Below are 22,691 nucleotides of genomic sequence, written 5' to 3'. Positions count from 1 at the left end.
CCAAGAGGCTCTCGAGGGTGATAGGGTCACTGATACACAAAGACCAGAACGGCTTCATCCCAGGACGCAACACCACCGCCAATCTGAGGAGGCTCCAACATGTCATGGCACAAACAATGGAGGGCAAGGAGGACCTAGCGGTACTCTCACTCGACGCAGAAAAAGCCTTCGATTCGATATTTTGGGAGTGGCTGATCCTGACCCTGAGAGAGTTTGGTCTAGGGGAACACTTCATTCGATGGGTCGAGGTACTCTACAACGACCCGGTGGCTCGGGTGAAGACAGGTGGAGTGGTATCAAGAGCATGGCCCATCCAAAGAGGAACCAGACAAGGGTGCCCTCTATCGCCGATGTTGTACATCCTGGGCCTGGAACCAGTGGCAATATATTTCAGGAAGCAATTGTTCGACTCTGGCATCAGCATTAGCGGAACATACAACATCATTTCCCTATATGCCGACGATGTCCTTCTATACCTCAAGAACCCCCAAGAAACCGCTCCCACAGCACTGGATGTCCTTGATAACTTTGCCAAATACTCGGGGATAAAAGTTAGCAGACGGAAGTCATGTGCCTTCCCCCTTGCGGGACTCAGAGGACGAGACATTGAGGAGCTACCCGAAATAGGGATCCAGTGGCAGCCGGAGGCCTTCCGCTACCTAGGTTTAACTATTATGCACACTCCAGCCTCCACCCATGAGCGTAACACCGAAGCAGCAATGTGCGGAGTCCGAAGGTCCATCAAATTCTGGTCAAAGCTCCCCCTCTCAACGATGGGTAGAGCTGCAATATCCAAAATGATTATACTCCCAAGATTCCTCTACTATTTCACCAACATTACTCACTACATCCCCCCGCCCTTCTTCCGGAAACTGGAATCCCTGGTTAGGGACTTCCTTTGGGGTCAGTCCAGACATAGACTCGCCCTGAACATCCTCACGCTCCCCCACACCGAGGGCGGCATACAGCTACCCGACTTCCAGAGATACTATCTCGCATCACAACTAACACATGTAACAAAGTGGCTCTCGGATGAACCCTCTGCTGAGACTGGCCTCCTTCGCCAACTGACTGGGCCTGTGCACCCTAAGGAGTTAATATGGGGCTCGCAAGTGGGCCCCCCCGACCCGCCCATGATAGTAATCTTGGGGAGGCGGGTCTGGAACAGGGTCAAAACACTACTAGGCCTCCATCACCCGTACATGCCCGAAATTCCCATGTTGACAGATGTATGCAGGACCCCCATCGACCTCCCAGTAATGAGGAGCTGGGAGACTTGTGGCCTCTACACATGGGGAGATATGTTTGATGAAGGAGCCTTTAGGGACTTTGATTCGCTGCAACTAAGGGACGGACTCTCTCCGGGACAATTCTTATTTTATCAGAGGGTGAGGCACGTAGCCAAGACCAAATGGAACACATGGCCCGAGGAACCAGAGACCCACCCCCTTGTTCAGGAGATGCATAACTTGAGCGATGGATGGAAACCGACATCGCGGCTGTACGCCCAGATAAATGACCGAACCAACCCGAGAGGAGCGCGCCTGAAAGAGAGGTGGGAGGCCGACATAGGGACGGAAATCACGGAGGAGGAATGGGCAAGAGCCCTGCTGTACCCGAAGGAGGTGTCACGGAACGCCAGGTTCAGGATGATCCAGCTGAACGTCCTTTACAGGACCTACATGACCCCGCACAGGATAGCCACCTTCAACAACAAGATTCGTCCGACATGCCCATGGTGCTCCTCCGAACAAGCTGACTTGATCCACATGTTCTGGGCTTGCCCCAGATCTCGGAAGCTCTGGCTCGCTGCTGAGCAAGCCTGCAGGAGAGCAGGGCTGGAAAAGTATGAATGGACACCTAAGGAATGTCTCCTGGGCACTCACCCGAGACTTGGTAAAATCAAACATCTAGTGAAGCTCATGGACATGGCATCCATTCTTGTGAAAAGAACAATAGCGATGGCCTGGAAATCGCCCGCAGGCCCCAGATACGGGTCCTGGATCAGGGAAATGGAGAGATGGACCATGGCCGAGACCAGGGCCTGGGAGGAGGGAAACAACAGAGGCGGGGACAATGTGAGCACAACACTGGAGTCCTGGAAGGCCCTCATGAGAGACATGATCTTCTCGACAGACTTTAAACCCCCCTGAACGGCCCAACAGGACACAAATTTCAGGTAAAACGTTATGATCAGATCAATGTGCCCGAGTACGTTCCAGGTGCGGTGCTTCGTAGCGGCTACAAAGAGGGGTGGCCCCGGCCCTGAACTATACACACAGAATAAAGACCATGTCACGATTCCATGGGAGTGGACAGTCAAAGTTGTTATTATTGTTAATTTTGTTAGTTTGTTGTTATTTGTTGTTCTCTTGGCTGATACGACAAGATCAATAATATAAAGCACACCCCGTGCCCTACTGTTATGTATACGATTACAAATGCCAATAAAAACATTTAAAAATAAAGTAGAATGCCACAAGGGTACTGCGAGGGATGTAGCATCTTTAACAGAGTTATACAAATGGATTTGAGGAACTTACAGGTTGCAAGCACAGCAGTACAGTAGGTTGACGACTTATTGGTATTTAGCACGGCAGAAGAGGAGCACAAAAAAGGACTCTGACACTACCGACTCTGCTACCTGACAAAGGATGCCTGGACAAAGAAATTACAGTACCAGCAAAAAGAAGTGGTGTACCTGTGTCAGCAGATGGGAGATAAACACCATAAGGAGTAGAACCCATACATAATACTCCACAACCAAAAACAGCGCAAGAGTTGCAGCAGTTCTTAGACCTTTGCAACTACTGCAGGGCATGGGTTTTTCATTACTCCACTTGCACCAGGCCATTGCTACAGGGATTAAAAGAAGCTTGGAAGCACAAAACACACAATGGACAGCTGAAATGGGCGAGAGCTTTGATGAACTAAAACACGAGTTAGCACATGAACCGGTACTGGCTACACCCAATTCCAAAAAAGGTTTAATCTATTTTCACATTCAGATGGAAAAGAAATGACCGCTGTGCAGACAGAAAAAAGGACAGGGACATAAACCACTTGCATATTATAGTGGATCCATAGATGCAGTGATGCAGGGACATTTGCCATGCTGCTGCTACATTTGCGATTGAGAAGGCTGCCATGCACACTATGGGGGGCCCCGTAATTTTAATTTTATATTTGGAGCATGCACTAGTCACAATACTGGAAAAAACTAAATCAACATTGAGAACTTGGAGATCTTCAGGGTATGAGGGAATACTGACAAACCCAGCAATAGAAGTGGTGAGATGTAGGACTATAGATCCAGCAGAATTCATTGCAGCAGCAATTGAGGGAGATTACATACATGACTGTAGCGTGCTTAGACAGGAGCAAAGGTAACCCCCTAGTTAAAGAAGAGGGGGGTGACATGATTTCCATTGACGGAAGCACCAGATCAGACCACAGGACAGACATTCAGGTTGCGCAGTGGTGGGGCACAGATAGATTACACGAGGGGGAGGAGTTGAAAGTGTACTCACAGACACTACTACTGGACCACTGGGTGGCAGAGCTGGTAACCTTGACTGAAGCACTGAATAGGTCAGAGAGCGAGGTAGTAACAAATCTTCCTGATTCAGCCTAGGTACTTTCAGTGTGCACTGAGGTCTAGCAAGAGGAGAGCCGAAGGTTCAAAAGAAGTGATGGCACCCCGGTTCAGCATGCAGGATTACTCAGAAAATTATTAGAAATGTTACCAGCCCCAGTAGAACTAGTTTTAATAAAATGTGAAGCCCACCAAGCAGGGCAAGATTTGATTTCAGTAGGAAACGAAAGAGCAGACAGAGCAACAAGAGAAGCAGCATATCTACCAGAAGGAACACATGTGTTGTCCCCTTTCGAAAAGGGAAAATATACCCCTACTAGCAGTATTAAAAGTGCGCAAAGAAAAAGATGCATTAACAGAAAACTTTAATGCCACCCAAATCATGCAGATAATAGAGTTGCAGGGAGAAGCATCAGATAAGGAGAAAGATGTGACAGAGGAGAGGATACTCTGTATCCCCCAACTGATCTGGTATGGCAGCATGACAGCACAGGAAAGTGGTCATGCCAAAGAAATCATTGCGGGTGGCACTGGAATAGTTTCACTACCCTACACGCATTGAAAGAGCAGATGGCGGCGAGGATAAGTGAAGACTGGCTCATACCAAATTTGCATGAAAGTGTTGTGGAATTTGTAAATAATTGCATGATATGTCAAATGTATTTGCCATGTCACCCATTGAGAGTTGTGCAGGGAACATTGCCGCGACCCGAAGGCCCGTTCCGGCACTTGCATATCGACTATGTTGATATGCAAGAGATGTACCTCGTGTAGCTATCTGCTTGTAGTGGTGGCCATTCTCACGTTGGCTTGAGGCTGGTCCCTGCGCCCATAATGGCTCCGGCTCTGGGGCCAAATTCCTTGTGATGGAGGTGTTCCGAAGATGGGGGATTCCAGACGAAATTCGTTCTGACAATGGTCAGCATTTTGTTAATGATTTAATAAAGGAGATAACACTCCTTGGGATAAAGCAAAAACTATGCACAGTTCATCATCCACAAGCCAACGGTTTGGTAGAGAAGATGAATGACTGCTTAAAATGTGCTTAGCAAAGATTACGCAAACGCTTGGAAAATCCTGGGTGCACTGCTTGCCTCTTGCTTTGTTTGCACTGCGTAATACGCCTGGAGGACATCACCATTCGACTCCTCATGAGATTGTTCCAGGGCGGAGTATGCATGCGCCTATTCCGCCGTCGCGTACAATCTCTGATGCTCATTCGTCTTCTTACATTTTGGAGGGCAAATTTGATGCGCATCTCAAAGAAATCAGAAAATCCCTTTTGCGATTTATCCTTGCACATGAGACCAAAAACTCAAAAGCAGACAATCGGGTAAATTCCCACAAGCAGCAACTCTTTACCCGGGGGAGAAGATATTTGGCAACAATCACGTCCGTACATGGAAGGAGCGCCTCACCGGCCCACATACGGCGATGTATTCAACACCCACAGCCGTGAAGAAAGAAGGACGGCAGGGATGGGTCCACATAACTGACGTACGCAAAGACAAGAGCTCTGTCCCCCCCACCCCCCAAGCACAACATGTTGGGAAGTATGTGGGAGATTTATTTAACCCCTTACTCTGCTTTCAGACTATATCAAAAATCAGCAAAAGAAAATTATGAAAATGTTTATAATACATTTTCTTTAATGAAGAAGAAACACAGGTTATCAGTATTTTGGAGTTTGATATTAACATGTTTTAGCATAGGATTAATGCTTCTGATATATTTGTTTTTAAGAGGAAAAAGAGGAACACAATTAAATGAAAAAATACATAGGGAAAAAGGAGTTCAATGACTGAGGAAGGTGTTCATCATGACACTGCAGGAGAGCCAGATTCATCAACAGGAAATGTTTGGTACGAGATGTTACATGTGGAGAGAGAGGGCGAATGGTACATGCTGTGTCTGCTCTCTCATTCCAAAGGTGACAGGAATGCCCAAACCTTTCCTTCCCCAAGTCACTCTGCAGAACTAGTTTATTCCAGGGAAAAATGTAAGTGTTCAATGGGTGGATGAAGGGTAAAAGGTTTACGAGGACTATTTTGGGAAATTAACAAAAATGCTTAACCCGGCATAAGGTAGTGAAGTATGTCACTGAAGGTGCTAAACAATTACGAATAAGCTACCACAAGAGAATATGGTGCACAAATGAGGAAGGGCAATGGTATCATGCAAGGCCATTGTTGAGGGTAGAGGGAGCAGTGTGGTATGGGGACCAATGGAAGAAATAATGCAATGTCGTGCTGAAGGATTGGTAGGTTTTCAACAAAATGTGGCTGCCGTGGTGAACAGTTGCAGGGCAAACTGGCAAAAATATGTACATGCTTTAACTTGGTTACATGAAAAGAATCAACCCGTCGACATCAAGACCTTTGCACAATTCCCTTTGTGTTTCAGATCGAGTGGGTATATCTACCTGGGCCCCAACTTTGGATGCACCAAGGTGATGTGGAATGCAGCGCTGACGCAGGTGACTGCCGTGGTGATGGACATCTGGTGAGCCTGCGGTTTGAAGGCTTATGCCCAGCTTCCACCTGACTGGAGTGGTGTTTGGGCCCTTGTTACCTTGCAAAGTCCTGCACTGGTGGGGCCCTGAAATAGCATGAACCTGAAGATTGCATTGAAAAATGGCACAGCAAAAGGAGGATCAAAAATCAATAAGGAGGAAGAATCAGAAAAACAATTATTGCACAGATTATTCTCTATGGCTGCAACATTGTTTTTACTTCACTTCTGTTCCCAGGTGTCCAGGCCGCTACTAATGCAAAGTCGTTGCAGTTCACCAGATAAAAAAACGAAATTCAACAATATTTTGTTGTTTCAGTTCAAAAGGTGTTGGTAGCTTTATAAACATATGTCAGCGGTAAAAGGATTGGAGGACTTGGGTACACTGAGGGAGACAAATGATGATTGCATTGAATAGCTGATTGGGGCTAGGAGGAAGGCAGTCAGTTTGATGGACAGGATAGGCAATTTGATTACCCAGCATTTGCAGCTAAACAGCATAGGACCAGTACTAAAACAAACGGCTGTTTAATAAAGAACAAAATGGAAACGCTACACTCTTTTCTAATTAGCAAGTGGGAGATGTTCCAAGATAAGGAAAAGATTATTGCAAAATTCCTGGAGTATTATATATCCGTTCATGCACAACAGGTGCATGTGAGGAAGGAAGATGCAGATACAACTAAAGAGCCCCATGAGAGGCAAGACACTATTTTCTTTCTGGGTCAGATCTTTTGGGATAGCCCCTATTCCCCTGTACCACTTTTCCTAGGTGATGTCTTTCAGATCATCTACAATTCCCCTGTACACCATTTGGTGAATGCAGGCTTCTTCCCACCTCCCTCCAACTTCAACACTCTCCCAGCATCCCTATTCTTCTCTGCGCACTGACTGGACACTGACGTCTTACGTGGCCCGAGACCAACTTCCTGCATTACAATGATCAAGGGGCATTCATCCAGCGAACCCATGAAGAGCAGAACAAAAATCTATCACACCAACATCATAACCAAAAGGTAAACCTTCAATGTATTATCGTTTACCAATCGGCTAGTTGCCTGAGGCATTTCACTTCACCGTCCACGCAATGGGTAGAGCAATGTACATAGCTTAATCAATGAATGGGTACAGTTCTTACTCAAAGATCCATACATTTAGAGTTGTACTTACAATCACCATTAAATGTGCATTACTTACGATGGAGGATAGCACAGGAAAAACGCGCTGGTCTTGGAAGCAAGATCACGCAGAGCAACAGAGGTTCGAATTCTGGATCAGCGCTTAGAAACCGAACGCAGGTACGGTATTAGGCGCATTACAAAGAAATAAATTAAATAAATAAGTACTATAATATAAGCAAGAGGTGATTTAGTTTGCATGTCAGATTTCATTTGCTAGCACAAAATGTACGTGTCATTTAGACCAGTCTACCATGTCAATGTGTCTCGGGGCAATCATTTGATCCATAGAAGCAAACTATTTCAATGAAATTTTGTATGGAGTGAACATCAGTGATTTAATGTGTGAATAACCTGAATACATTGTGTTGAAAGAGGCCCGCTGTCTTTTGTAGTTGCTGGACACACAGACATTTAAGCTTTGCCTTTGCAAGGTTCAAGACTTGAATAACAGCTCAAGAGAGTATACTCATTCACCCTTTGAACCGGGTTTGATATATCAGCACAATCATATTTGTCTTATTGTTGCACCCTCAGCTGCCAAATATCACTTTGAACAGTAAAGCCGGTGCAAACAAAACCAGGCTCAATATGTCACTTACCAGGAAGTCTTCCTCACAATACACCTTCCCATTGACGTTGTAGAAGGCTTTTCCCCGTAATCTTCGCACTGTTAAAACAATAGGAAATATGGCATTAATAATATGGATGGGAGCAGCTGCAGACTTGGTTGCTTCGAATCAAACCTGCCATTGTAAATCAAATTAAAAACAAGACAAATTAAGCATCCGTTCAAAAATATAGAAACACCCAATGCACACTTTTCACAAGAAGCAGCAATTTACTTTGAAAAAGTAAAGGATAGGGAAATGTCGACATATTCAAATGAGAATCCTAATATTTACATCCGATTGTCTGGTGTTTCAATGTAGTGCTGTGTCTAAGACTGTCCAGGCCATAAACTGCAACCGAGTAGTCCTGTTTACATTTTGCATATTGCGACATCATGAAACTTTGCAGGCACCTTTGATTGTAAATCCTCCCTTGAATTTAAAGGCTCCTTTGGAAAAATTGCAAACTGTGTATGCCAGCTTCCTTCAAAGCAGAATAGTTTGGGGAAATTGTTTCTTATGACAAACACGCACTTAAAAATGCCTGACTTGTTCTTTTCAACATACCCATATAAACGTGTCTAACTCTGCTAATAAATTGTTAGAGCTCACAGTATAATGCTCGTTTGGGCAATAGGTGCCTGCCACCCATGCTGGAAGGTCACAAACAAGGGTAAAAGTCGCAGAGCACACAACAGAGCCCTTAGGGCTCTAAAGCGATGACACTATTACAGTTAATGTGGGTGGAGAAGTGCAGCATCACTTGGGTCTTCTAGTGACAGCTTGCCCATGTCTCCTTGACCAACGATGACTGTGCACACATCACAAAGGAAAGCATGGGCTGCATCGACGGGTAGTTAGACCCTCCAATACAAGCTTGAAGCTGTGAGAAGAACAAATAAGCATAGAAAGAGCAAATCTGCTATGGTTAAATCCTGTATTCTACACGGATTGTCAAAAAGGTAGAAAATCTGCTTGAACTGGAAACAAAACATCTTGGGGAATGGTACAGCCGTCTGGGTTCTATAAGAACATCAAGTTAAATTGGTTTCACAGAGGGTGTGTTCCAAGTTGGATTATCCAAATCGCGCCAACATGGTTGTTTGGAAAGAAGACACTTTGAAATTTTCGATTTGGTCAAGAAATAAAGGTTTATTCATTAATCATTCTCTTTTGGAATAAACTTGAAGTGACAAGCATCCTGGTTATCTTCCTTTTTATGAAAACCTTTATAGGCATTTCCCCGCTTAGTTCTCAGTGGTTCATCATGAGGGTTTATCACTCATTTTCATTAATTCTGTCTGAATTAAGGTAAAAGGAAAAAGAAAATGGCAAAATTATATAACAAAAAACATTGTTTACATTTTTGATTTGTCTGATTTACTCTAGAATTACTAAATGAGACTCTAAATTGTTGGTTACTGCAGTTCAAACTGCTGGCAACTTATAAAACTGACCCACCCTGCTACCTTGTTCAGACTTGTGAAACTTAATTTGATATCCTGTGGGTTCTCTTGTTTTCGGGGATTCACCCTGTGAATGAGGAATACTCTGTTGTGAGTAGTCACAATGTGCATAATAAACAAGGACCCAGGTTGGCATACCTTTGCAAAGTTACTCACCAATGTGTTGTGATTGAGACTGAATACGATTGTCCAGAGAATCAGCTTTATTTTTCAGTCTGCGTTGTTAAGACGCGAAACCGAGATGGCCACCTTTATATGCGGGCACGTGATTACATCGCATTCATTTGCGTGACTGCATCATCACGTTTGGATGCTATAGTGGCCATCTTAGGTTGGGCTCTAGGGTTTCATTGTAAATCACAACCTTAAAGTTTTCAAATGCTGGCTACTAGTTTTGCCATAAATTGAAGGCTAAGTAATTGAACACTATCTGTTTTTGAATGCCTACATTTGCTTATTTGATATGCAAAATTATTCATCTAATTATCGTTTGATCTAGATGGTATTTATAACCAATATTTTTTACCTCCATTATCTGTAGCTTTTTTTGAAGCGTTACCTAATGTAGCAAATATCGTATTTCAATTTACATTTCATAATTAGATAGAAAGTCTCAGCGAGGGCACATCTCTTGAAAGAATATCACTATAAAAAAGTCCCTGCATTCATTGTTTTTACGGACACTGTTCTTGAGTGCCTGTAGAAGGTGGTGCTGTGCCAGTTGCTTTTCGAATGTCAGACAGGTGGACCCATTAACACAGTTCTTTCACTCTTAATTCAGACGCAGTGGCATACACAACCTTGCATGGGTGTTGGTATCGGCCGTCATTCCACTTTCTCACAAAGGACATCTTAAGGGGTAGAGGTGAGGAGTTTCTTCCCTCCTGGGAGCGAGCTGTTGGGATATGATCTTTATACATTTTGTTAAATCCCTCAAATACCCATGAAACTCCTCCCTCAAAATCTCAGCTGCCCTGTGTGCATCTGATGCACTGCATGCAGGTGTGGTGTGTGCAACCTTCTCCCTGTCACCATCTTGTGTGATGACACGTCGTGGTCCTTACCTGGCTGGTTTCTAAGGCTTAACAGAGCCAGAGGAAGACAATGCAGCTAGTTCCTCCCTAGCATATGACAACTTTGACCTTTTTTGTTTCAACAATCCATTAAGGTGCTCCACAATTCCATTGGGTTGTGGTTGATAAATTGCTTACAACGTATGCTTAATCCTTTGTAGGGATGTGACTTATTTAAACAAGTCTTTAAAAAAGTGAGTTGTTGTCTGACTTTAGGACATCACAAATCCCCCAGCGAGGAAAAACCTTATATAATAAAAATGTGGCTGCCGATTTAGCATCTGCTTGTGCCCAAGGGCCCACCTCAATCCAATGAGAAAATTGACAAACAATAAGATAATGATAGTTACTGCACCTCTTTAACATGTCCACATTTATGGGGAGCTCGTGAAAAGGTCCTGTTGGACAGGGTAATGTGCCACGCAACGTCCTGAAGGTGCGTCCGGTGCTGTAGAGGTGGCAACTTTTGCAGTTTGCCATGATTTATCAACGCATTCTTGAAGGTTGGGGACAAACTGGTCCTCCTGAATGTCGGTTGCAACATAATGTTTAGACATATGTCTCTGGTAATGCAGTTGCCCAAAAAGAACCACAAGCAATTCCTGTGGCATAAATACTTTACCTATACTGTTTTGTCTCCAGAAAAGACCAGTCAGTGAGAGTGAGCACCCACATTTAACCCACAAATCTTTCTCCCATTGGGGTGCCTGACCTTGCAATTCAATTATCGGAGTGAGCGGGACTGCTGTCTAAGGCAGTGCTAGCTGCAATTGTGTTGCTACCTCAGGATACGCAGTGACGTCTGGAACGGTGCTTCTTTGGCAGCCCTATCTACTGCATCATTACCAAGTGAAACAAAAATCTGTGTCCCTGGTGTGGGTGGAGCATTTCACCACTGTTACTAGTGATGGGCGGGATAAGGCATGAATGAATCTTTCTAGCAATGCTGCAGGTTACATAGGCGTCCCATAGGACCTCAAACCCTCTCCTTCCCCAGCTGGACAACCCTGAATGTACTGAAGATGTGACGTAGCCAAATCAGAATGACATACAATCATCAGAAATACAATTACGGTGAGTAATTTATCTGCTTAGATTCACAGTCTCAAATCTAGTGGTAATCTCAGCGTATTGCATCTTTCTTTCAAAATTCAAAAAGGGAGGTTGACATCCCTAACGTGACGTGTAGTGTACCCTACATCCTTCACGGTTCAAGGTCCCGCCGGTTATTTTTGTTATGCCTTGAGGGAGACGTACAGACTTACAGAATGCATGGGCGAGTACAAAAGGAATTGGACTCATCAGGGGTAGGGAAAGGCATGGATTTGCACGCTCACGAATATTCCCCGTCAGGACGGGAATCCGTGCTAAAAAGAAAAGAAAGCAGTCTCGCTTAAAGGTTGAAAAACTGCCTCTCCCACAAACCAATCACTGTTCTCTAGGTCATATGGCACCCATCAAGAAAAGTCATCTCCCTAAGCCCCACCCACAGTGGCCATCTTCAGATTTGGTAGAGCACGCAAAGCGGCAGTATGGTCCAAAAAGAGCCACAGCAGGGAAGGTGGGAGGGTGTGCATTGCATGTGAATCCATGCCAGACCCATGCTGGAGAAAAACTGTTACAGGTAAGTAACTTGTTCCTTCTCCCGTGTGGGGGGTAAAGGGGGTCTGGCATGGATTCCCATGATCATGAATACGAGTTCACAGCAGTACATAAACACAACTACAGTGGCGAAGCTGTACAGACGTACAAACACTTACCCCTGGAACAGACTCACCTTAAACAAACAGGTTGCGCAGCCGCACCTGGCCGACTCTGGACTCCTCCCTGGAATCCCTGTCAATAGTAGAATCTCGTGAAGGTGTGCATAGTCCTCCAGGTAGCTGCTCTACAGATGTTGTGCAGGGGGTACACCGGAGAGAAACGCCGTCGTAGGGTCAATGGCTCTGATGGATGGGCTCTGGGACGTCTGGGAAGGAACAAGTTACTTACCTGTAACTGTTGTTCTCCAGCATGGGTCTGGCATGGATTCACATGCTCATGAATATTCCCCGTCGTCAGGCTGGGAATCCTCGGTAAAGAAAAAACCAGTATCAGTTTCGTTTCTGATCTGTCTTTCGTAGTAGTAACCAATCACTGGGCTCTGCGTCATACTGACCACAGCCAATGACTGCCCTCTACCTAAGCACCGCCTCTGGCAGCCATCTTCAGATTTGGAAGCACGTGAAGTGGCAGTATGACCAAGTGAAGAGCCGCAGAGGGGTAGGCGGGAGGGTTCGCATGTGAATCCATGCCAGACCCATGCTGGAGAACAACAGTTACAGGTAAGTAACTTGTTCCTTCTCCAGCATGGGGTCTGGCATGGATTCACATGCTCATGAATAAAGAATACATAGCAGTACACACATGCACAACCACGGGAGGTGGCAAAGGCTCAACATTAAGCATCACATCAAACTCAACATTAAGCATCTTACCTCCTCACCAGGCTCACCTTAGGCGAACAGGTTGCGCAGCACTGCTTGGCCGACCCTGGACTCCTCCCTGGAATCCCGATCGACGCAGTAGAATTTCGTGAAGGTGTGCGTCGACCTCCACGTAGCAGCCCTACATATGTCCAGCAGGGGCACACCAGAAAGGAACGCCGTGGTAGCTGCGATCGCTCTGGTGGAATGGGCTCTCGGACGGCCAGGCAGCGGTCGGTTTGCCAACCGATGACAGTACATGATACAGCCGGAGAGCCATCTGGAAATGGAAGCCTTCGAGAGAGCCTTCCCCTGATTGACAGGTCCAAAGTTCACAAAGAGTTGTGACGTCTTCCGAAAACACTTCGTGCGGTCCATGTAGAACTTCAGCCCTCTAGCCACATCCAGCGAGTGCAAAGTCCTCTCAGCCGGCGACGAAGGCGACGGGAAGAACACAGGCAACACCAAGGGTTCGTTGAGATGGAAGTCCGACGGCACCTTGGGCATGAAGGAGGGGTGCGTCCTGAGCACTACCCTCGTGTCGTGAAAAGTCAAGTACGGGGCCTTGCAGGAAAGGGCCTGGATCTCTCCCACCCGTCGTGCGGAGGTGATGGCCACAAAAAACGCTGTTTTCCACGACAGAAACTTCAACGGGGCCGAGTGCAGAGGCTCGAACGGAGGTCCCATGAGCTTGGTCAGCACCACGTTGAGCTCCCACGCCGGGGCCGGAGCCTTCACCGGCGGGAACGATCTGAACAGTCCCTTCATGAACTCTTTCACCAGACGATGAGACCACAAGGACGTCCGCCCCGTGGTTCTGGTGTATCGGGAGATCGCAGCAAGATGAATCTTGATGGACGCGTGTGCCAGACCAGCTTTGGCCAGCGTCAGCAGGTACGGCAGTACCTGAGAAGCCGTAATCCGTAGAGGGTTAATCTTCTGTGCGTGGCACCAGACAGAGAACCTCTTCCATTTGTGTCCGTAGCATTTAAGAGTCGAGGACGCCCTGGCCTTTGCAAGAACCTCTCTGCAGTCGGCCGGTATGTCGTATCCTCCAAACTCTAGCGCTGCAGGAGCCAGGCCTGCAAGTTCAGCGATTTCGGGTCGTGGTGGAGGATGGCGCCTCCTTCCCTGGAGAGTAGATCCGCGTCCACCAGCAGCTTGATTGGCGGGGACGCTGACAAGTCCAGAAGGTCCGGTAACCATATCTGCCTCGGCCACGCAGGTGCGACGAGGATCATCCTGCACCGTGACCTCTTGAGCTGGTTGACGAGCCGGATTAGCAGTGGCAAAGGAGGGAACGCGTAGAGGAATAGGCCCTCCCAGGGGAACGAGAACGCATCGCCCATGCTCCTCGCCTGGGGAAACCTGCTGGCGAACCTCCGGCACTTGGAGTTTGTCGCGAACAGGTCGATCTGGGGTGTGCCCCACCGTCGGAAGAGGCGATCCACTAGATCCTGCCGTAGTTCCCACTCGTGGCACGAGCGCAGCTCCCTGCTGAGTGAGTCGGCAATGGTGTTTTTTTATCCCTGCCAGATGAAACGGCACCAGAAACATCCTTTGGGCGACAGCCCAATGCCACAGGTCCTGCGCCTCCTTGGACAGTGCTGGGGACCTGGTTCCGCCCTGTTTCCTGATGTAAAACATGGTGGTGGTGTTGTCGGTGAAGATCCTCACCACCTTGCCCTTGAGGGATGGAAGGAAGGACCCGAGGGCCCAGAACACTGCACGGAGCTCCAGGACGTTGATATGGAGGGACTTCTCCGTCGGGAGCCAAAGGCCTCTCGCGTGCAGATTTTCGGTGTGCGCTCCCCACCTTTCCAGGGAGGCATCCGTGGTCACTGTCTCCTGGTGGTCTGGAAGTCCATGCCCGCCGTCAGATGCGTGCGGGTGCCCCACCACCGGACCGCTCGGCGGAAACTCTCGTCGAGTGTAATCCTCTCCTCGAAGCCGCCCGTCGTTTGGATCCAGCACGCGTCCAGGAACTCCTGCAACGGGCGCATCCGGAGCCTGCACATGGGAATAAGGTAGATGCAAGAAGACATCATTCCGAGGAGGGACTTGATGGACCTCACCTAGGCCGCGTCGGAAGGCAACATCCGCTGTACCTTGCCCAGGATGGACCTGGTCCTTTCCTCCGACGGGGAGGCCAGAAGGGACACTGTGTCGAGCTTCGCTCCCAGAAACAGTGCGTTTTGCGCGGGTACCAGGTGGGACTTGGCGTAGTTCACGGAGAATCCCAGGTCCGTGAGAAGTTGGACGGTCCTTGCCGTGTGCTCCACGGCGAGCTCCCTCGTCTTGGCTCGGATGAGCCAGTCGTCCAGGTAGGGGTAGACGTGGATCCCCTCGCGGCGCAGCTGCGCCGCCACCGGTGCAAGGCAGTTGGTGAATACCCTGGGTGCCGACCGTAGTCCGAAGGGGAGGGCTTTGAACTGGTAGTGACGCCCTTGGACCACAAACCTGAGGAATTTTTGGTGCCCCTTTAGGATGGGAATATGGAAGTAGGCATCCTCCAAATCCAACGACGACAGGAAGTCTCCTTCCTCCAACTGACCCAGGACGTTCTGGAGGGTGACCATCCGGAACTTCTGCGCCTTGATGAATTTGTTCAGACGTCGCAGGTCTAGGATGGGGCGCCATCCTCCAGTCTTCTTCTTCACAATGAAGTATCTCGAGTAAACTCCGGAGCCCCGAAGCCTCTTTGGGACGAGTTCGATGGCGCCCTTCCTGAGCATCGCCCTTACCTCCAGGAGAAGCCGAGGGACGTGAAGCTCTTTCCTGGCCACGGGGGGGACGCGCTGGCACCTTCTTTGAAACTCGAGGGCGTGGCCCCCGGCTAAGGCGTCCAGCACCCAACGGTCGGTGGGGATGGACTCCCACACGCTGACGAAGCTCGCCAGCCGGCCTCCCACCGGGGTGCATCGGTGGGGGCCCGACCCCACGGTCGGTTCAATCCTGTTTCGACGAGGCTTTGCCGCCTTGACCTTCTTGGCGACGACTGCGGGGTCCGCCAGACTTGCCTCGTCCTCTGTAGGCCTCCTGAGACGACGAGCGGGCCGCTTGACGGTAGGTGGAGAAACCGCCGCCGGAACCTTTGGAGGCGCCCTTGCCTCCGCTGCTCCGAAAGGGTGTCCGTCGTTGCTGCAGAACCCCAAGGGCCCGGGCCGTCTCAGTGTCCGCTTTAATGGCCTGAAGGGAATCGTCCACTGTTTTCCCAAACAGGTTGTTCCCATCGAACGGCATGTCCAGGACTCTGGTCTGTACGTCTTGACGGAAGTCCGTAGCCTTGAGCCATCCACGCCGCCTAAGGCACACGCCGTTGCCCAACTGGCGAAACCCAGTGTCGGCGATGTCCGTCGCAATAGTGATGGCGTGGTCCGACGCCACCTCACCTTCCTGTAGGATCTCCAGGGCATCCGCCCTCTTGTCGTCCGGTAGGAAGTCCAGCAGGGGAGCCAGTTTGTACCATAGCTCCCTGTCGTAGCGGGCCACAATAGCCAAGGCGTTGGCCGCTTTAATCGTCGTCGCTGCAGACGAGATGACCCTGCGTCCCATAGAGTCCAATTTCTTCACCTCGCCGTCCGGTGGGGAAGTCGATGTGGAGGCCGCATCCCCCCCCCGCTTTCTTCCTGGCCGCCGCGGAGACGACGGAGTCCGGGGTAGGCTGCGCCCGGAGGCACAGGGGGGCCGCGTCCGGGACCCGGTACTTCTTCTCGTACCGGTCTCTTCTAGCTGGCGTAGTGGAAGGGTTCTTGAGGAGGGCGAGGCCCTCATCCCAAATGTCGTCCAGTAGAGGCACAGCGAGGACCGTCTTCCTCTTGGCCTCGCGCCGTTGATAAAGGAATCCTTCCTTTTTCTTCTCCTCAGGGCACAGTTGGAAAAGCTCGGATGCCCTGGCGATCATGGAGTGGAACGAACCAATCTCGTCGGGCGGAGAAGCCCTGGTGGGAGGTGACGACGGTAGATCCTCGTCGTATACCTCGTCGTCCCTACCCGTCGCTGCCGTGTCAGTCCCCGTATCATCCCCTCGGGTGGACGGGGAGGAGGGCTGGACGGTGCGCGACGGCTGAAAAGGAGGTGGAGGGTGAATCCTTCTTTTCTTGGGCGGGGGAACACCAGAAGGTCCCGGTTCAGGATCCCCCGACGGGAGAGGTTCCTCCGTCGGCAACGGTAGTCTCGTCCTTATCTCTGAGCATAAGGACTGTATAGCCAACAAAATGGCCGCCGAGTTGTCTTGCGGCGCTGGCAGAGGGGAATCCGACGGGCGATCAGGGGCCCTCGTCGTCACCTGCGTCGGGATCCATCCCGACGGGCCGGTCTTCTTCCACGCCAAGGCCGTGGCTTAAGACCTCGATCAGCTCTTCCTCCGAGGTTGAAGCCGAATCTACGACGACGCCCTGCCCCCCCTTTTTCTTCCCTGCCGGGGATTTCACGGGGGTCCTATCGATGGGCACAAAAGAGGACTCCCTCCGAGGTGGCAGGGAGACTCTAAGCCCCGAGGTCGCCACCACTGGTGTAGCCTCCACAGGCTGAGACAGGGTCGCCGCGACAGTATCGATAGAGGGCTTGGCCGGATGGATTAAGGCCTTCACCACCTTAGGTGCGCTCACCGCCTTATCCTTTAGGGGGGGGGACACTGCCTCGCTCCCCCTCCGATGGGGCCTTCGAGCTCGACCGGGGCCTCTCCAGGAGTTTTGCCAGGTGCTCGCCCTTCCTCTTACCCGACCCAGAGCGTTGGCTCGTGGCTGAAGGTGCCGGGGAGGGTGCGCCCTGCCTGGCGCCCGTAGAGCCCGACCGTTCGGCGCTCCCGGTGCCAGCGGACTCGCGGTGCTTGGCCTTGTGTTGGACCCCCGTTGCCGGGGCGTCCTCAAAGGTCTTAGAAGACCGCTCAGATTTCTTCCTCTTCTTCTCGCCTGACGGGCTCTTCCCTTCCAACCAGTTGGCGAGACGTTGATGGCGGTCCTTCATGGTCCGCTCCGACATATTGCCGCAAAACGCACAGTCCTTCTCCACGTGCGTCTTGTCCTCATGTAAGCAGTAGAGACAAAAGGAGTGTTCGTCCTCCTTAAAGACGTTCTAGAGCTGGCATCCAGGGCAGACCCTGAACAGCTTTCCGGGCGTCCAGCTTCCCTTCTCCTGGGCCATGTCCGGGCCTGAGAAGCTTCTGGAGTCCTCCAAAAGCGTAGCTCGACGAAATCTTCACCCTTGAGTGGCGCAGACGAAGCCGACACGCGTCCCCGTTGATCGGATGGAGAGTCGGTGGAGCTTGAGGCTCTTTTGACCGAAAAAACTAAGTTTTTGAGCAAAAAACGTGAAAAAAATAGCACTAACGCTCGAGAGCAATAGCACGAGGATCCCAACACATGAACGTGCGGTAAAAATCTGAAGATGGCTGCCAGAGGCGGTGCTTAGGTAGAGGGCAGTCATTGGCTGTGGTCAGTATGACGCAGAGACCAGGGATTGGTTACTACTACGAAAGACAGATCAGAAACGAAACTGATACTGGTTTTTTCTTTACCGAGGATTCCCAGCCTGACGACGGGGAATATTCATGAGCATGTGAATCCATGCCAGACCCCATGCTGGAGAAGAGGCCTGTTAGCCAGACGATGACGGTGAATGATGCAGCCGGACAGCCAACTGGAGATGGAAGCCTTAGATAGGGCCTTCCCATGATTCACATGTCCAAAATTCACAAACAGTTGATGTGTCTTCCGAAAGTCCTTTGTGCGTGCCACATGAAACTTCAAAGCACGATCAGCATCCAGAGAATGCAACGACCTTTCAGCAGGCGAAGGAGGATTCGGGAAGTACCAAGGGTTTGTTGAGATGGAATTCAGAAGGAACCTTCAACATAAAGGTGGGGTGGATCCGTAGCACCACCCTTGTAGCATTTAACGACAAGTATGGGTGCTTGCAGCTAAGGGCCAGAATCTCCCTGACCCGTCTGGCCAGGGTGATGGCTGCCAGGAAAGCAGTCTTCCATGAGTGGAACTTCAGAGGTGCCTGAGGCAATGGTTCGAATGGAGGCCCCATGAGCTTAGTTAGAACGATGTTGAGCTCCCAATCCAGAGCAGGCACCTTCACCGATTGAAAATCCCTGAAGTGGCCCTTCAGAAACTCCTTGATGAGCCTGCGAGACCACTGCCCCGAGACTGTGTGTACCGCGAAATGGCTGCCAAATGCACCTTGCTGAGGCGTAGGCCAATACAGCCGAGTCGGGCCGTGACGTGCAGAGGTCTAATCCTTGGAGTCCTGCACCACACTGTGAAAACGATCCTATTTGTGGCTGTAACACAAAAGCGTAGAGGACGCTCTGCCCTAACCGTCCTACATCCCAGGGGAATATAATAATGCACAAACTCTAAGGCTGCAGGAGCCAAGCCGTGAGGTTCAGAGACGCTGGGTCGTGGTGCAGGGTTGTTCTGTCCTCTCTGGAGAGGAGGTCGGGAAGAGGAGGCAGCCGGATGGCTGGGGCCACCGACAGGCGGAGTAGGTCTGGGTATCAGATATGGCGGGGCCAAGCCTGAGCAATGAGTATCAAATTACCACGACATTGTTTGAATGTGTTGATCACATGTAGCAGCAATGTGGTTGGCTGGAAAGTGTTCAGGTAGAGGCCCTCCAATGAGAACAAGAAGGCATCTCCCAGGATCCCCGGTTGGTGAAACCTGCTGGCGAACGCCTGTCATTTTGAGTTGGCCATCGTTGCAAAGAGGTTGATCTGGGGTCAGTCCCACATTCGGAAGAGATGCGATGTCTGTGCCTGCTGGAGTTCCCACTCGTGGCAGGATCGCAGCTCCCTGCTGAGGGAATCCACAATGGTGTTCTTGATGCCCACTTGGTGGAACAGGGCGAGAAACATGTCCTGAAGAATGGCCTACTGCCACAGGGCCTCTGCCTCCTGGGAAAGAGCAGGAGAGCGGGTCCCGCCCTGCTTCCCGAAGTAAAACAGTGGTGGTGTTGTCCCCAAGACTCCTCACCACCAATCTTTGCAGTAGCGGTATGAAAGGGGTGAGGGCCCAAAACACGGCCCGCAGCTCCAGTACATTGATGTTCAGATCATGTTCCTATGGAAGCCCGAGATTTCTGGCATGGGATTGTCTGGTGTGAGCCCCTCCCCCTTCCCCCCCACACCACCAGTCAAGAAAGGAGTCTGTGGTGACTGTAGCCTGGAACGTGGGGAAACTGAAACAGGACTCCCTGAGCAAGGTGTGCGCGCACTCGCCACCACTGTATGGCTTGTCTGAATTCCTGGTTGAGGGCAATTGTGTCTGTCCACTTGGCCATGATCTGGAGCCACCTGGCGTCCAGAAACTATGGCAGAGGTCTCATTTGTAGCCTGCAGAACGGGCCTAGGTGAATACAGGACGACATCATGCCCAGCAGCGATTTGATGGCCAGAACTGATGTGGATTGAGTGCTGGACAGACGATGCACATTCCCCAAAATGGCAGTCACTCTCTCCTCCGAGGGATATGCCAAAGATGCGACCATGTTGAGGCGAGCGCCCAGAAAGAGTGTTCTGTGATGGCACCACACAGGACTTCAGATAGTTGATGGAGAATCTGAGCCCCGTCAGCAGGCGTATGGTCTCTTCAGTGTGCTGTGCAGCCAAAAGCTGAGAGCGGGTCCGGACGAGCTAGTCGTCCAGATACGGGTAGACTTGTATGCTAAGGAGTAGTTTGGCTGCCATCGGGGCCAAGCATTTTGTGAAAACCCTTGGTGCTGATTTCAGGCCAAAGGTCTTGAACTGATAGCAATGAACCAGAACCACAAAGCCCAGGAACTCCCAATGCTTTGAGTGTATAGGAACGTGAAAATGAGCATCCTCCAGGTCCAACATGGCCAGGAAATACCCTTCCACCAGTTGGCCGAGCACATGCTGCAACGTGGCCATCCTGAATTTCTTGGACCGCAAGTATTGGTTGAGGCAACCTAAGTCCAGGATTGGATGCCATCCCCCGGATTTCTTTCGAACCAGAAAGTATCTGGAGTACCCGGCATATCCCTGCAGGCGCTGCGGGAAGGGTTCCATTGCCCCTTTTTCCAGCATGGCCTGGATCTCCTGCAGCAGTTGAGCCATGTGTAGTTCCTTCTTTGCCACGGGAGGAATGCGAGGGCACCTGTGCTCCAATGGTATGTCCATGATGAAGTATGTCCAGCACCCACTTTTCAGTCGTGATGTTTTCCCACCTGTGGGCAAAGTGAGACAGTTGGCCTTCCACTGGGGTGCGAAAGCCGGGGGCCCAAGATCCTGACCCTGGTAAGGCCTTCTTGGGCATCTTCATCCTGGCCTGCAGGTGACAACGACACTGTGTCCCTCCTCCGAAGGCCTTCGGCCAGCCCCTGTATGCCTCCCGAGTGGTGGAACAGGAGGGCTGACGGTACAAGGTGGATTCGTAGCTCTTAGAGGACCTGTCAAACTTCCCTCTAGAGGATCAAAAGGAAGAAGATCTCTGCTGCTGTAAAGGATCCAGAGACCGAGCAGTCTCAGTGTCCGTCTTAATGGCTTGTAGAGTTTCATTTACAACTTTGACGAACAGGTTATCCCTGTCAAAGGGCATATCCACCACCTTGGATTGGACGTCAGATCTGAAATTAGTGGCCTTCAGCCAACCTTGGCGTCCGAGTGCCACACCGTTTCCCATCTGGCGAAAGCTGGAGTCTGCGACATCCAACACCACTGTGAAGGCGTGGTCGGAGGCCACCTTGCCCTCCTGAAACAGAGCAAGGGCCTTGTTTTTCTTGTCCTCGGGCAAGAAGTCCAGTATCTGGCCCAGCTTCCCTATCATAACGGGCCAGGATGACCAAGGCATTGGCGGCTTTCACATTTGAATAAGTGGTAAAGATGATAGGCTTGTCCATTGCATCTAGCTTCTTCCCCTCCTGGTCAGGGGTACCACGGATGAAGAGGATGGGTTTTCTGACCTAGCAGTGGCCGACACCACAACAGAGTCCAGGGAAGGCTGCAATCTGAGGCATCTAAGAGCAGAGTCAGGCAGTATACTTTTTCTCAAGCCTGTCCTTTTTTGCTGTTGCAGAACTTGGGGTCTTCAAGAGAGCCAGGCCTTCATCCCAAATGTCGTCCAGCAAAGGGATGGGTGTCACAGTTGTCCTGGATGATTCACGTCTTTGAAAAAGGAACCCCTCCTTCATTTCATCAGGCAGCAGTCTCAGCACCCTGCGTTTCTCAATCTGGCAGCACAAAGTCATCAAACTCATCAGTCTGTCTAATGGCTGTTACCGTGTCCATACCCGAGTTGGTCTGGGCTGAGTCCACTACTGGTACAGCTTGGGTGGGAGGCGGCATTGGCCGTGTCAATGGAGGAAGATGCTTTGGTCCTGTGGGGTATGTGGAGGACCAATTTGCCTTGGGGGAGCCGATGGCCAGTCCTGTTCCACAGAAGGAATCTCCCCATGCACTGGGCTGAAGCCCCCATGATCAGAGCAGCAGCCTTCCTGCAAAGACTCTCATCTGAACTTGTGTAGATTGCCGGTAATAGTTCCTTTGCCCTCCCTGCCTCCTTGGAAGGAGGAGCCGACAGGAGCACTCACAGATTGGGTAGTCATGGTTGAGGCGGTAATAGTCATGTCCTAAGTGGCAGCAGCCATGGGCCGGGGAGGCAGCGTGATCATCAGGGCAGATTTTGTTGTCGCTGCCACCGTGGTTGTTGACGGGGCAAACGTCGACAGGGTCGGCAATTAAGTAGTCGACGGAGCAGCAGAAACGATCATCAAGGGAGAAATTGTCGACAACGCTTTGGTCGTAGACAAAGCTGTGGCAGACGG

The 22,691-nt window shown here is 50.2% G+C and overlaps 1 protein-coding gene across 1 annotated transcript in view; it reads right to left on the bottom strand.

Annotated features, from left to right (window-relative positions):
• The window catches only part of LOC138455308 (Wilms tumor protein 1-interacting protein homolog), a 521,083-nt gene that overhangs the window by 265,705 nt on the left and 232,687 nt on the right, over positions 1-22,691 (bottom strand). The window contains exon 3 of the mRNA XM_069607097.1: positions 7,887-7,954. Coding sequence (XP_069463198.1) covers positions 7,887-7,954 — 68 coding nt within the window. The remainder of the gene's footprint in view (positions 1-7,886; positions 7,955-22,691) is intronic.

Source organism: Ambystoma mexicanum, chromosome 1p (genome assembly GCF_040938575.1).
Source record: "Ambystoma mexicanum isolate Mex_15411 chromosome 1p, UKY_AmexF1_1, whole genome shotgun sequence".
Lineage (NCBI taxonomy): Eukaryota > Metazoa > Chordata > Amphibia > Caudata > Ambystomatidae > Ambystoma > Ambystoma mexicanum.
Note: the sequence above shows the minus strand (reverse complement) of the source record. Positions and strands in the feature narration are given on the sequence as shown.